Genomic DNA, 17,008 nt, shown 5'->3' on the forward strand with positions numbered 1-17,008 from the left:
CTTTTTCATCCTTCGTTTGTTTATTTTCTCCATAATCTGCAGTTTCAATAACATCACTCCACTCGCACTATCAAAGTCTGCAATAAAAATGTATAGATAGAGTGTTGCCTATCATTTAATTAAAAAAAAATAATATATAATTTGTCTGTAAATGTAGTGTATATTTTCACAGTTGTGTCAACCCCAAGGAAAACATTTCCTTCTGATATCATCCATATGTTAACTTAAATCTAGTCACGCTAAAGTGTATTTTTCATCATATCAGAGTGAAAGCTGCTGTGCTCAGTGTTCAGATAATGATGAAGGATATTACAGCATATGAACCTCACAGTTCCACATCACATCCATAAACTGTGCTGACGTGTATGGGTTCCCTCTCTTTCACGCATGCGCACAGCGCCAGACACGACAGCTCACGGCCCTCTCAAAGTTAGCTAAAAACACATCGACCACAGCCAGAAGTTCAACTGTTTACTCTTCAACATAAAAACACTATGTGACGTTTGAAAACAAATATATGGGTAAACAGAATGTATGATGCGTGGCAGTACGCTGTATAAAAGGTATATTTAAAAACCAGTAGTGTGTTTGGGTCATCCATATCGTATAAGAACTATTATTTGTCGTTAATGATTTTATTTTGAAATGTATAACCGGAAACCGTGAGTCTTTTCCTCCTTGGTGCTTTATCCGTCGCGTTAACAACGTAGCGACCGGTGCTTTGGTGGAGTTTGACGTGGCACTCTGTATCCACTGAGGGCAATAGGCGGTGAAGAGGACTCTGCCCAATATCCAGGTAAATACTAATACGACAATGTATACACATGTAGCCAATACAAATGTGTAATTCTGTCTCCCGTGTTTGTTAATTTGAAGGCATTTATGGTTGAAATAAATTCTGTGCAAAGCAAAAGTTTGTGGTAATTTCCGCGTAGCTAGCAAGATGTTTTCTATCAACATAACGTTAATCAACACTTGGCTGATGCGCTGCTGTTCCTGTCACGTTACTGTGCTCTTTCCACACGGTGTTAAGCTATAAGTCAGACGGTACTAACGTTAACACGGAGGATAACATGCGTGTCCGTTCATCCGGGTGTGGAATGAAAGAAGGCAGGGATGCTCAAATCTTGAGCTATCATAACGGTCTTTGACGTGGCAATTCTCAGGAAGTGGCAGACACGATTAGGTATCGATGTGAACAATTTACCACGGTTGTTTATTGCTCTTTGTGCATGAATTTGAGTTTAATTGGTTTATTATGTAGTAGTAAAGGGCTTTCACGGAGTTGTCGTTACGCAGCTGATATTTTTGTTGACACCAGCTGTGCCGAAGTTCAACTTGTTTTAAAAGGTTTGTCACCCTGAAGAAGTCCACGGGGGCAGGCCCATTGCTTTAAGAACTTAAAAAGTGTTTTTAAACGGCCTTAATTACAGGCCCGTACGGGTATTCATATTTCCGGAATTGTGCAATTGTGAGAGAACATAAAAACGGACTAATGTCGTCACTTGAAGATAATATTGGCAAGGATATGCCTGCCTTATCTCTCAGTAACCAATGTCAAAGGTCCATGTTACATGAGTGTCGGTGGTTGAATGAGGTCAATTATCAGTTGTTGGTGTGTGTGTGTGTGTGGCCTTGTACATTACAGACTACCTAAATACAAATGCTTAACTTTCAAATGTCACTCTTTCAACTTCACAGGTTGTCAAAACTCATTCATCCTGGCATGAAAAGGCAGTGAAATCCCATCAAAATGAGTCAACAGGGTTATGTTGCTGCACCCCCGTACTCCCAGGCCCAGCCAGGGATGGGGGGCTACCAAGGTGGATTTGGAGCTGGTCCTGCACAGCCCCTCTATGGGCACTATGGGGGACCGCCTCAGGCATTCGCCGCTCCACCAACAGGTAAAAGACTTTGAAATAACATGGTTGTTAGGCTTTCATTCAACAAGCTTAATCTTGTGACCGAGCATGATCAGTTCAATCATTTTTTAATTGTACCCAACTTGTGATTGAAGTCCAAACAAGTTCCTAAAATCTCAGTCGAACTACTGACATCCTTTTAGAATGGAAGGTCAAGACGACGTCAAAGAAGCCGTCATGCTTTCTTGGCAACAACGTTGCCACTGCAAACCCTGTTCTCACTTACATATTGACAGTTTAAAAAGTCTAGAAACAAAGGAAGTAGTGTTCAGATTGTTTGGCAAGCTGTATTTCGCCGGAATATACTTGATTCTGTAAAGACTATGCACATATTCTGAACACACGGTGTCCGTTACTCACCACAGGTATGATGAAATCACCGGTTTCCTCTGCTGCCGGTATGCCTCCACCTCCAGTGTCCAATCAGTACAATCCAAATGTCCAGCAGAATGGCGCACATCCACAAAGGTAAACATTTTCACTGGACAGCTAATTTTCTCTCTGAAATCAACACAAGGAGAGTATGAATGTGCATGTATTGCAGTTGAAATAGACGAAGAAAGATGTCTGCAGTTGATGAACCATAAGAGGCCACCATTTTTGTTCATATCTATTCATTGTTAAACTGTATAATTGTCCAAGTAAAATGTTTTTATTTTAAATCCGCAAGGATTAGAAACAACGGACCTAATTGGATAATGTTATCAAAATGATATGCTGCATGTTAAAAACAGGTTTAAGTATTAAGCACATAGTTAGACCACACTGTACCTGCTTTATATTGAGGGTTCTTATATTCCTCAGATACCCTGCTCCACCAGCTGCTCCTGCTTATGGACAACCTCTACAGTCCCCATACAACAGCATGGCTTCTATGGCCCCGCCTCCAGCACAGCAGCTCACCAATCAGATGAGTTCCATGAACTTGGGCAACTATGGTAAGTTTGCTATTTACTGATTTATACTTGTTGCAGATCATACAGCATCGTGTGGCATACAGAGAAAAACAAAAATAGAGCCCAAATAACTCTTTTTTAAAAATCTAATTATTGATTATAGTATTTCAGTAGACAGAATGAGACAATGGATTAGAAAAATGACAGCAAGAATGACCTCACCAGATTTCTTAACTTCACTTCATGATTGTGTAGCCCCAGGTCCCATGCAGAGCCCACCACCTCTCCAAACTTCCCTTCCTCCAGCAATGGGCCAGCCACAGATGCCTCCAGGCCCGCAGTCACCCCACATGTCCCCCCAGATGTCTCCACCACAGTCACCCCTAGCAAGCATGCCGATGGCAGGTCCGCCGATGGCAGGCCCACAGATGGCAGGTCCACAGATGGCAGGTCAACAGATGGCAGGCCCTCCAATGGCAGGCCCTCCAATGGCAGGCATGGGTAGACCTCCTCCTGGCCCCGGAGGTTTCCAGCAGCCTGGTCTTGGCCCTGCTGGTCCACCAGGATACCCACAGCAAGCAGGTAACCGTGACACTGTGAAGCAAAACAAAAATAGATCACACCAGTAAAAAGAGAAGAATTTTTCAAGGGATATTACCTTTTCTTTTTACGTAAGATTGTGTTAGTTACTTACTGGCCAGTCAGAATAGAACTTTTTCTACAGCCTACATTTAGTCAACAAAACAGAGCTCTGCTGCACACAATTCTACAATGTACCCAATACATATTATTTAATAGCCAATATATCCTATTTTAACGTATAGGTCAGTTTGGGGGACTCATGGCTGGGCCCCAGCCAGGCATGCCAGGGGCCTTCCCTGGCGCACCAGGCGGACTGGCTGGACCACCTCAAAAGAAACTGGACCCTGACTCTATCCCCAGCATAGTGAGTAGACGGCTAATCCTCCTGAGACCGCATACCATCACTTAACCAACATACCACATTTCTGTCTTGGCTTTCTGTCAGCTTATTAATTCCTCAAAAGCAGTTTGGCAAAGGCTTGTGCGTGTTCTCTTTTTGATTGTGCTGTAATGCATAACTTGTCTGCTTTAGACTCAAGTCATCGAGGATGACCAAGTAAAACGAGGGGGACAGGTCTACAGCACAAACATCAGAGGACAGGTTCCGCCTCTGGTCACCACCGACTTCACAGTACAGGACCAAGGTAACTCCTCATGACATTTAAACCTCTCCAATCACACACTGTTTGTAGTAGATGCTAATTTGTAGCAAATGTAGGTGAGCATCCAATTATACACATTAAAACTGTTTTTTAGAACTTTCTACATATGTATACAGCATGTATACTTCTTGTTGTGCACATCAAGTTCAGTAACCTGTCTGTCATTTTTGGTACGTACTTAATAATTCAAAGGCTTTTGCATAAAATGTAGACATTTCTTTGAGACATTGACTCTTTCTGGTAATCGTGAATTAAACATGGAGACTTACAGTCCACACTTCTACCAATGGTAACAGAAATGTGCTCTGTCATAATATTGCCGTCATTGAGCCTTCTGTTTGCTAATCCCAGGCAATGCCAGTCCCAGGTTCATGCGCTGCACCACCTACTCCCTACCCTGCACTGCCGATCTGGCCAAACAGTGCCAAGTGCCCCTGGCCACCATCATAAAACCCTTTGCCAATTTGCCAAAGAACGAGGTAAGTCATGGTTCATCTATAACAAAGCCAGTTGCTCCATCTAAAAAGAACACTCCAAATAACACGAATACATAATCACCTGCTAAGATAAACAAACAAAAAAAAGAGAGGAAGAATGAATCCATTTGTTGTGGCGTTGCTGTGAAAAAGCTTGTTTTCTGGTGGGCTGTGAGTCCAACTCTTGCAGGGAATGATACATGCTAATAGACACCAGTGTCTCACACACACAGATTGAGAATTTAGTAGTCGGCCTTGTGTTGGGAAGCATCCATCACTTGAGTAGGCTATAAACTCCTACAATACAAAATAATCTTCTTTGGTGGGCCTAAATTCTATAAATAGGGAACATTGCATGCAACACAATTCATCCCACACCAAAGCAATTCTATCCCCAGAGTGCAATGTGTTTTCTAAACGCTGTATACTGTCATTTCAAGAATAACTAATGACACTTACAGGAACACTTGTGGGAGACTGTGTTTTTCTGTAGAAGGAACACATGATTATTGCATTTCTGGTGGAGGTTTTTAGATCTGTTAAATCTAGCTGTTACAGCAATTCTTAGCAAGTTAAGCCCTAATTGAGATACATGGTTTTAATTTACGAATTCCTTCTGTGGTATCTACTTGTAGGATAGAGAATTTAGGACATCTATTTGTTTTTAAAAGATTTAAAACAAATAAAAGCTACTTTTGAGTATGCAACCACTGAATTGTCTTCTCCTTTGATAGGATGTCTCTGTGTACTACACCAGTTGAGTTGTCCTGTGAATGACCTCTTTTTGGATCAAATGTGGTCCAACAATCCTGCCGAAGATATTTTCCCCCTCCACTGGCCTTGTCCCAGCCATCCGTTGGCCTTTTTAGGCAATGTTAGCTTTCTCTCATCTGGCTTTAGGCTAATTAGCCAATGTCAGATCTGCAGGGACAAGATGTAAAACAATCTGAGTATTTTGCACTCGGGATTGTTTTACATCTAGTACAACATGGAGCGTATTCACACTTCAATTACATTAAAATAGTAAACCTTAATCAATGCTCTTGAGTTTGTACATTACTCAAAAGGGCATGTTGTTGTACTTGGAAGCTGTAAGCATTGTTCTGTCCTCCACAGGTTTTGTTCCCGGCACTAAACAGCTCTAAGATAATGTAAACACTTCTGCTCTCCACCTTGAAGTATGCAGTCTAATAATACACCTACTTGCTCCCTTGTTTGTATGTGTTTTATGGTAGTCAAGTTCATTTTGAAGCAAACTTTTAATTTAGCCTGCCGGGAGTCTTAAATAAATAACGATGAGACAGTTTCCATCTGCAGGCTGCATATGATACACGGTAACAGTGCTGTGGTATGTCTATTAAACAGCTTCATGCGAAGCCTTTACATTACGTGTCAGACAAATGTTCTGTCTATGAAAGTGCAATGTGTATCGTTGGGCTGCCATGGAATTACAGAAACTTCAGACAGATCAGAATTTACATTGGTGTACTGTACAGCATGGTCTAAATACAGTAAATTCTGCATTAAACATGGGAAAGATTTCAGGGAATCATGCTACAAAAAAGGAATAAACCAAAGTCCTTATACTCCAGCTGTGTCATCGTCCTTTTAAGGCAAAGATTTTGAATGCAAGGGTTAGCTGTTGACCATAATGTATTTGTGTGTGTGTGTGTCCCTGTATAGACTCCTCTATATGTTGTGAACCATGGCGAGACAGGCCCAATCCGCTGCAATCGATGCAAGGCCTACATGTGTCCCTACATGCAGTTTATTGATGGGGGGCGTCGCTACCAGTGTGGTTTCTGCAACTGTGTCAATGAAGGTAGAGTACAATGCAGAAAATGTTAAGCAGCCAGAAACAGATCCATCACGTTAACTTCAAAAAGGAAAGTTATTTCATGTATTTGAAAGAAAAGGAAAACGGGTGAATGTTAAACTATGAATATACTGTTCATAGGTCTATATTCAATCATATTTCTTTGTGTTACCTTAGTGCCAGTTTTCTATTTCCAACATCTGGACCACATGGGCCGGAGAGTGGACTTCTATGAGAGGCCTGAGCTGTCCCTGGGATCGTACGAGTTTGTAGCCACCCTGGACTACTGCAAGGTACAGGAAACACTACTAAAGATCTATCAACTACTGTCCAATGCACACCGTGCAGAGTGAGAGGCAAGCCCTTGAATTGATGGATTGTATGCTGGTGTCAAGCAGACTTAATGCATAGATTTGACACTAAACTAAAAACTGTCACTTGAAAGGTTCTCTCATAAGTTTCCTACGATACAACACCTGTATCCACAGAATTGCATTATTGATGTTTCTGAGGGACCCTTTGGCACTCTACATTATTCATCATGAGCTGCTTATCAAAACGTATGACATGACAGTGTGCAACTCAAGTTGTTTCGCAAACAATTGAAAGACGGCAATGCCAATCAAGTTCCCATCCCCATGGAGGCTGTGGCTGTTGAGAACAACAGAGTAAGCTGGCAAGGCCGAGTCACTTCACTGACCTACTTTTGCTCTGTTTATTAAGACTTATAAACAGCCTCTGCGGGGCAGCTCTGAAACAAACGCCTGCAAGGTGATCGTCTTGTCACAGGTCGTTACTGTGGAAACATAACAATGTCTTACCGACGATCCCCCTCACACACACACACACACACGTCATTACCTTCCATTCAGGAGTTTATAACTGTCTTGGTCTCCTCACCGTTACTCCAAAGTTATAAGCAAGCACCAACGGAAACTAAATCTCTAATATTTGAGAACTAATAACAGAAACGGGAGGTGGAAGGCTGATGGGCAGGCCCCAGGTTCAGGGCCTCTGTTGATATATTATGATTAAGACCTTAAATCAGAAGATACCGGACTGAAAAGAGGAATCTTTTTTTAGTTTATTCAGGAGCTTAAGAACATTTTTCTTCATTTACTCTCCTAATCAGGTAATTTTGTGCTGCATGCCTATCATGCCATGTTAGCTTGAGAGGATTTCAAAATTGCAGCCAATTCATTTCACCTGCTGCCTTCCTCTCACACAGAACAACAAGCCTCCGAATCCTCCTGCCTACGTCTTTATGATCGACGTGTCCTATAACAACGTCAAAAGTGGACTGGTCAAGCTGATATGTGACGAGCTGAAGACTCTACTGGAGAATCTGCCCAGGTACATGCAATACATCAGGAAAACACTCGCAAACATGGTCACACAGTACAGGTAGGAATGCAGTATGTATCATCTGCTACATTAGGTGCTTCTATACTGAGGATAGGATGATGCACTTCACCTGGTTACTCCTAAAATAATTTTTCTTTTCTCTGCTTCATTAGTGCCAAAAGCAATACATTCACATGTGTCTGCTGCCATGACATCATCCCTAAAATACTAAATAGAAGGGTACTCCAGATAAGCCCCCTCTTCAGCTGCGTTTTCAGCTTTGCCAAATGTGTTTAATTCACTGAAGATAAGCTGGAGCCCGGTTTAAGTAAATGCAGATGTAGACATACCATAGACTTTAGTTTATCATCATCACTGGTAGTTTTTAATCACTGTCTGGTGGTATGAGAAATAAACTCTTTCCAACAGCACCTGTAACCTATGCTCATAGAGGAGCTGTGGGCTCATAGATGACAGATTGCAGCAACTGTTTCAAGCCACATTACATGTTCCTCAGTGTGTCTGCGTGATTTAAGAAGAGGGAATTCCAAAGTGCAGTTGGCAGTGTCTTTAAAGAATGCTTTTACATGACTGTGATGGTGAAAGGCTTTGATATATGGTTTTGGTTTAAGATAGCTACCACATCCCAATTCAGGATGTTCCGATAAATGTCAGCGGGTTTCAAGTTTGCAGTAATAAATTAATATGAACTTTATTTTCAATTATGCAGCTCTTTCAAAGAAGAGTACATGTTCCCTATAAGTAGTGCCAACATGTAACATAGTGCTTTCCAGAAAACCTCTGAGGAATTTATTTGGAAAATACAGACATGCAAAACAAAAGTATTACCTTCTTATTAAAAGAAGTCATTTGATTGTTGGTGTTTTCTTCACCAACCAACATTTACTTGGATTTTATAAACCTGTAGCAGCAATTTCCTTCCTCTCTCTTTGAATCACCACTTAGTACGTTAAACATTAACAAACAAGTCCATATTGAATGTTATTTCACACGGTTGTACTTGGCAATTTCACATGGTTGAGAAATGGCGCTTTTCCTTGTCAAATAGTGCTCGAGAGGGATGACCATCCCAAAGATAAACTAGATTTTTGTGTTTCTTTTACATTTCCTCATGTTATTAAGTAACCACTTGTATGTTTTATAGAACAGGGGCATTACGGTGGTCGTAGAAATAAAGTAAGATCGCAGCAATGACTGCAGGATGGCAGTGGATTATTGTAAATGCGACAGCTGCACACATGCAGCCATTGTTAATACCATTTCAACTGACTTACTAGACACATCCAGGAATTTACCGAGGCCTGTTCTCTCTCTCTCTCTCTCTCTCACAGTGAGGAAGGTACGGAGAGCTCCGCCATTAATGTTGGCTTTGTCACCTACAACAAGGTCCTCCACTTCTACAACGTGAAGAGTGCTTTGGCCCAGCCCCAGATGATGGTGGTTTCAGACACAGCGGAGATGTTTGTCCCGCTGCTCGATGGCTTCCTCGTCAACTATCAGGACTCGAGGGCCGTCATCTACAAGTAAGATACAACGCGTCATTCACTGGTGGAAGCCCCGTGCAGTAGGGGGAGAGAGATTTAGGATTTGGTCATGGATTTCCAGAACAATCTTTTTGAAGTAAAAAAAACAATGCATGAGAAAGACAAAATACAGAAACAAATGTTGAGTGTTTTACTTGGATGCATTTCAACCAGACGTTGTCATGTGAAGGCATTCAACAAGGCAGTGATAACAATGTGACATGTCAATTATGACCGAACCCTAATCCTGTCCCTCTCCTCTCCAGCCTCCTGGACCAAATCCCCGATATGTTTGCAGACACCAACGAGAGTGAAACGGTCTTTGTTCCCGTCATCCAGGCCAGCGTGGAGGCATTCAAGGTTAGCCGCAGTGTGACACCTGTCAACATGAAGCGGGAGGCCAGGGGCCTACTGCAGCCTCCCCCCGAGTCATGCCTGGCTGTTATAGCTTTGCATGTAGACTATCGGGCTTGGGAAGGGAAAGATCATACGTCATTAGCTTCCTATTTAACAAAAGCCACATTTGATTAGCAGCAGTGTCATCTAACACGCTGATGGATTCCAATAACATGTAGTGCAGCCAAAACACAGAAGTGTGTTTTTCTATAAAAATCAACCAGTTTAAATCTAAAGAATAATTGCACCGCAAAAATATTTCAGAGGTAGTGCTTACCCAACTCTAAGTTTTGTTTTTTTATTCCCGATATGTTTGTGTTTACTTTCAAGTCCAAAAAACGTTCCCAGTAATATGAGGTCAGTGTTTTGGCGCACAGCAAAGGAAAAGTTCACACACAGCTTTTAATTGGAAGCAGTTGTGGCAATACACAACAGCAAAACGCAAAGAGTTTGGGTATTGCTTACGTCTTTATCTTTTCGTCGTCAGTTTATTTTGCAATCTCTCTTAAAAATAAAATTGTATTATTAGGAGAATCTAATCCTCTGCAGAAGTGGATTCTTTCACCTTGTGAATGTGTGGTGTCATTGTAAAGCTATAAACACCACGCCATCAAGGAACACACTACACACCTTCTTGTGATATTCTTTTGGAGATCTTATTCATTATTCTCTCCCCTCCAGGCAGCAGAATGTAGCGGAAAGCTCTTCATCTTCCAGTCCTCCATGCCCACTGCTGAGGCTCCTGGCAAACTGAAGAACAGGGATGACAAAAAGCTGGTCAACACTGACAAAGAGAAAGTGAGTCGCTTTTTATATTTCACAACTTATTCTAAACACCAAATACAGACTGCTGGCAGTTTAAGATTGAGTAAAAGAGTCGGACTTAATCGCAGTAAGCATAGACCTGCATGAGTCCAAAAATAAATTCTGTTTTTTTTCTTAGACCCTGTTCCAGCCTCAGAAAGGAGTGTATGAGCAGCTGTCGAAGGAGTGTGTGGCACAGGGCTGCTGTGTGGATCTCTTCCTCTTTCCAAGCCAGTACATGGACATTGCAACCATGGCAGATGTGTCCTCGCACACCGGAGGCTCCGTCTACAAGTACAACAACTTCCAGGCAAGCACACCCGTTTACTGTATGTTCAGGCCACTGAAAACACATGCAAAGATGCTGCAAGCAAGCCACATAAAGGATATGGACAGTGATGCAAAACTAAAATTATTTCTCATCATTACACGAGCAAGTCATATAAAGCCTCATATTTGGTGCAGTACCCACAGTGTATTATTGACCTGTCCCATAGGAATGGTGCAACAAGCGTGGGAAAGCACTCCCTCAAACTGTACAAACACACCACATACAAAAGGCAGTATAATGTAATTTAACACAGACTGACAATATCTATAATAAATAGGTTTATAATAACAGTACAATGTAGCCGTTTAACACAAAACAGTACAGCATTTTATTACCATTTAAAAAAAATAAATAAAGTAATTCAGTGTGGTAGAAACACTCTTTGTTGTTTATTTTGTCCCACACTGACATTTCAGTAAATCATCTCTGTGTATTCGACAAAATGAGTCCAAGGCTTATTGTCATTGGCGTGGGACCAATTTGTGACAATACTGCCATCTGCTGGTTAAAACGATTACCACCATTACTAAGATATGCTGCTGACTCAAATATACTCGACGTTGTCAGGTGGAGACTGACGGCGAGCATTTCCTGAGAGACCTCAGAAAAGACGTGCAGAAGAGCATCGGATTTGATGCCATCATGCGTGTTCGTACCAGTACAGGTAAGGAATAGTCTTCCAAGACTTTGCATTTGGTGTGTGCCAGTGGATCAGCGAGAGTCACCTCTCAGTAATCTACACTACTGTGTACCATGTCTGCCCTCAGGTTTCAGAGCCACCGAGTTCTTTGGTGCCGTCCACATGAACAACACCACAGATATCGAGATGGCAGCTGTGGATTGTGATAAGGCACTGACCGTAGAGTTCAAGCATGACGACACGCTCAGTGAGGAGACTGGGGCTCTAATGCAGGTAGGTGTCTTTTTTTTTTTTTTAAACCCCCCCCCTCCTCCGATAAATCCCCACAGTTTGGTCATAACTAATGTTTGGACTCTGTTTCCCAGTGTGCCTTGCTGTACACCACCGTCAATGGACAGCGACGTCTCCGCGTCCACAACCTCAGTCTGAACTGCAGCTTGCAGTTGTCGGAGTTGTACAAGAGCTGCGAGACCGACTCACTCATCAACTTCTTTGCCAAATCAGGTGACTGTCCTTGTAGAAGTCTCTGGACTGAAATTCTTATCGCTCTCATCCACACTTACAGCTTCATTTGATCTTTTAAGTGTGCACTTAAAGCACACATTTTAACACTTATAGCCAAATGCAGGAAAGATGTATTTTTCCTCCCATGACTTGTAAGCAGTAAACTATTTCATGAGGGAGTCATTCCTTCCAGTCGGCTTTCTTTTCTTTGAGGGTGTCATGTCGTGCAGACGTAGCCTGCTGATGTACTGCAGTATGATGTACCTTTGTTGGATTTACCCCATGCATCACTCGATAATCTACTAATACCCACAGACTTATGGGTAAAAGAAGAAAGAGTAATGGAAATAAGGCCACATGTTTCAGATAAAGTACAGATGACAATGAGCCTTTTTGTAATCCGCACATAGTGAGCCCTAAGTACAGCTGCATTACTGACCTTCAGTTGCCTCCTTTCATTTGTCCGGCTACTTTTCAACTCCCTTGTGCGCTCTCTCTTCCCATGCTCGATTTTTTTTCCTCATCTTTCATCCTTTGTGTTTCACTCCTACTTATCCTAAGCTGCCCGTTGGTTCCTCTCCGCCCCCCTCTCCTGTCTTTTAACTTACCTGTTCTCATGCCCACTCAGCTTGCCGTGCCATATTGAACCAGCCTCTGAAGACTGTGAGGGAGATCCTGGTCAACCAGACGGCCCACATGCTGGCCTGCTACAGGAAGAACTGTGCCAGCCCCTCCGCTGCCGGCCAGGTCAGTGCAGGGCAGCAACTGGATTGAAATTGGGCCACAAACTTCATCATACATCCATCTCGCAGATAGTAATCATGTTTTTATGCCTGTATCCATATATAGCTGATCCTGCCCGATTCCATGAAGGTGTTTCCGGTCTACATGAACAGCCTGATGAAAACTGCTCCCATGGTCGGCAGCACAGAGCTCTCAACAGATGACAGAGCCCATCAAAGGCTGTTGATCATGGGTATGGGGGTGGAGGACACACAGCTGCTGCTCTACCCACGCCTCACCCCACTGGTACAGGAAAAGCCTACATACACGCAGTGCACAGTAACTTTTGTGGGACGCTCAATTACAATGTTGAGACAAATCATTTGTACATTTAGCGTGTATATATCTAATATCAGACACTGTTTTAATCCAATACATTTGTTGTTGCTTTTAGCACAACATGGACGTTAGCACCGAGACTGCGCCTGCTCCAGTGCGCTGCTCGGAGGAGCGTCTGACAGACTCTGGCATGTTCCTGCTGGAGAACGGCCACTCCATGTTTTTGTGGCTGGGCCAAGCGATCCCTCCAGATCTCATCCAGAGCATCTTCAACCTGCCCTCCCTCGCCCACCTGCAAGGACACATGGTCAGAATGGATTTATTAGCATTTCCACCTCAACATATTCATGAACCAAATAAAAAAAGTTTACTTTTAGATGTATTAAATAAGACATTTTACCTTTTTGGTGCCTGTATACATTACAACTTGTGGGAGAATGTCTGGATGTTCGGTTGGGCAAAATTACTTGAAAGTACAAGTCCACTTGTTAGACACTTCACAACTCAAATGTAATTCATAGTAAATCTTCCATCCGACCATGATTTTGATCCAAATAAAGTCAACTCAGCAAGTTTAAACTAAAATGAGCTAAACTGAGCCAACATTATTACAACACGTATTGTCATGGTAGAGCTCAAACACTTAAACATTTGGCACTGGTACTTAAGAGAAGGAAGCAGAGTAGAATGAATCAAGGATGGCAAATAGTAGGCAGTATTATTATTTCTAGTAAAAAGTACCAACTTCATTTAATATTGTTTTTAAGTGATCTCAACTTATTAAATCAAGGCTGTTTGTTTACCATTCTCAAATCAGTACATCATGTTCTTCGATGCCTCCAAGGACAACACGTAGCACTAGTACCGGTGACTTATTAACCCTTATTTTAGACTAAACCAACCTTGTAATGTTGTTTTCAGTTTGCGCTGCCAGAACTGGACAACCCATTGTCAAACAAGGTCCGATCCATCATCAATGGCCTGATTGAAGAGAGGCCGAATTCTATGAAGGTAAGGTACCCTGAGCAGCAACATGGTCCCATGTTTAAAAACAAAAACATGCCATTTGTCAAACTAAGAAAAAATTACAATATATTTAAGCTAATTGCCATGCAGCATTTATTCATCTCTGCCTCCCTCTAGTGGAGCTAGTAAGGAAATGTTATTTGCAACAGCCTTATGTTTCAATATAAACCACTTAATCAAAGTACAACTCAAGAATGTGCATTATATTTGTGTAGAAATGAACTGGATAAAATGTTTAGTGTACTTTACATAAGATAAAACAGTTTCTTTTCAAGAAGTTAACTATTATTTAATAGAAATCTTGTTGGTTCATTTTATTGAGTGTCCTCAAGCACTGCAGGCCCAGTGTTATTGAGGAGTTAGAACATCATTACTCTGAATCCATAGAGGACCATGCTATCCCAATCCATCAAATGAAGCAAAATGACATACAAGGAGAGAACAAAGGTCAATGTGCACGTGGAGCACAGCTGGTATTGAAAAATTCTAAGTAGTCGGACTGGAAACTGATCACAATTTGCTTGTTTTTTTTCTCCTCTCAGCTCCATATCGTGAGGCAGAAAGACAAACCAGAGATGGTGTTCCGTCAGTTCCTGGTGGAGGATAAAGGCCTGCACGGGGGAGCTTCCTACATGGACTTCCTTTGCTACGTTCACAGAGAAATCAGGCAGCTGCTCACCTAACTGCCACCCCAACGCTCGGCCTCAGCGTCTCCTATCGAACTGGCCTGGGAGGAACACGCCACGGACCATGCACAAACCTCACAGGGTCAGTCTCAGTTGGCTCCACCGTAAGGATGGTCCACAGAAAGAAACTTTCTAAAGTGTTTCACAAAGACAGAGGAAGAAAACAGGAAGCAGGGAGAGCCTTTTGAGATTTAACCGTGAGAGTCCACAGCTGCCTTTCCAACATGCTTTTGTCCCCCTTAAGTGTACACACAGTATGATCTTCAAATAGCCACTTGTCACTTGAAGAACTTCTCAGTAAGACACGGACAACACATCCAGCATTTCCCGCACAGACACTTTGTGTGATGAACTGCGGAGACTGGAATGAGATCAGTGTCTGAGGCTGTAATGCATTTTGGCATAAAGCCCATGGGCATAAGCAATACACCACATATCTCCACAGGGCAGTCAATTGAGTTTTACATTTCACTTTGTAGATTTACAGGCTCAGACAAGAGGTTATTTGTGGGCAATACTGTAGATGTTCACTTTGGAACTCAATAAAGCTTGCCAGTCTTTGTTATACATGAGTCTCAATAACTCATTTTAAAATCTTAATATCTTTTTTTTTTTTTTTTTTAATTAAACAAGAAACGTTACCATATTTAAATGACTTATAGCGGCTTCCACATTCATATGCATCACTTTTGCCGTCCTAGTGCAAATTGACTCAAATAAGCGTACACACAGGTAGTGCATCGACAGTATCAGGTTATTCATAATTTAGCAGAAACATTGTAGCAGCTGCCAGGACTGAAAATGACTCCACGAGTGATACAAAGCATTCGCGTCGCACATACCCCCCAAACTACACAAAGATTTAGATTTTCTGACCATTTATAGCAGACTTGGTCTCTGTGACGCAGAAAACATTTTGTTTTGGTGTTCTGCTGTGAAATGATCACAGCTGTTTACATAGAGAGCAAGGACAAACTTGCATGTCCTGATGAAAAATTACACTTTTATTTCTTTTTTCCTACACTTCGCGAGTCAGAATTTAAAAAAGGGATGCATAAGGGAATGGACTTCTAATGATGCCGAGAGCAAGAGACATCAGCAGAAAGCAGTTTAGGGACCAAATATAAAGCTTTTCCTTAAAACTGCCACAAAAAAATAATGTTGGGAGTGATTCACTTTATGAAATACTTTCCAGCAAGCTCCAACAATGCCATATTATTATTATTATTATTATTATGACAAAAGCTGCCAGATGACAAATCTGACAGGACAATACAACCACCAGTTACTATTGGACCATCAGATGTGTGTCTGCTCACTCTTCAACCCAAATTCAGTCAAATCTTTTTACACTAATAAATATAATCTGCATAATTTTCCATGATATTTAACATTTCAGTCTTGTGTACAGCAATAGCATCGTACTGCATTGCTTGTTTTTATTGAGATGATTGCTCCGTGTAATTCATGTATGTATTTGATATACGTTGTACGATTCTTTGTGTGGCTCACAAAAAGTATTTTTGTACATGAAAATACACAACGTGTTTTTTCAAAATATTGCTATCTGCCTTAAGTTGATTTGATAGTTGTTAAAACGTACACGAAAGTATATGTCTGAGATGTCTATGGCTGATTTCAATCGTTTTAGTTTGTATGCAAACTGATCTCAGGTAATTTGGGTACCTTATTAAAGTTGGAAGAAGTGATTTCAATATAACTGGAAAGATGGCCGGTTGTTTTTTTGTTTTTCTCAGCATCAGTACCGATGGACGGTAATGGGTTTGGTCTGCCATGTATATTTTTTTCCAAACCCGGAACAATTCTTTTGCTTGTACAGTACAGAAAATTCAGCAGATTAAGAATTTATCTTTAAGAACATGTTTGTCAAAATATTAAAACACAGAAAACCCACCAGGTGACCTGTATGTTGCTTTCAAAGAAAATATATTCAATGTAAAATTTAATTGACATAATTCAATGCAAGCCAGAATTACAGTCTGTATTTAAGGTAGCACTAATCAAAATGTGCACACTCAGTCTGCTGATTGGTGAGAAATCTACTGCAGCATACAATTACTCAAAAATGACTCCAGACACGAGTACAAGGACACTAGAATCAATACACACACAGCCAATCATACTCATTTTGTTTCTTATTTCAGTCACCTTAATCCAGTCCAGGTGGCAAAAGGTATTTTTGTGCCAGTGTGTGTGTTATCCACTCGCCACCATGAGGGGGCATCACATGACTGAATATTATGCGGTTTGATCCCAAATATGATTTGTTTATGTTGGACAATAAAAGTACTTCTTA

General features: G+C 41.5%; 1 protein-coding gene across 1 annotated transcript; it reads left to right on the forward strand.

Annotated features, from left to right (window-relative positions):
* The first annotated feature begins 724 nt into the window (after positions 1 to 724).
* On the forward strand, positions 725 to 17,008 carry sec24d (SEC24 homolog D, COPII coat complex component). Its single transcript, XM_079184472.1, has 23 exons — positions 725 to 796; positions 1,702 to 1,904; positions 2,288 to 2,390; positions 2,727 to 2,860; positions 3,074 to 3,400; positions 3,643 to 3,764; positions 3,933 to 4,044; positions 4,414 to 4,541; positions 6,222 to 6,360; positions 6,532 to 6,647; positions 7,583 to 7,707; positions 9,051 to 9,242; positions 9,509 to 9,602; positions 10,320 to 10,436; positions 10,582 to 10,752; positions 11,341 to 11,437; positions 11,541 to 11,686; positions 11,779 to 11,917; positions 12,546 to 12,664; positions 12,767 to 12,946; positions 13,095 to 13,286; positions 13,901 to 13,990; positions 14,548 to 17,008. The coding sequence occupies exons 2-23, from the start codon at positions 1,754 to 1,756 to the stop codon at positions 14,686 to 14,688; spliced, it is 3,135 nt and encodes a 1,044-aa protein (XP_079040598.1). The 5' UTR covers positions 725 to 796; positions 1,702 to 1,753; the 3' UTR covers positions 14,689 to 17,008.

Source organism: Pholis gunnellus (assembly GCF_910591455.1).
Source record: "Pholis gunnellus genome assembly, chromosome: 23".
Taxonomy (NCBI): Eukaryota; Metazoa; Chordata; class Actinopteri; order Perciformes; family Pholidae; genus Pholis; species Pholis gunnellus.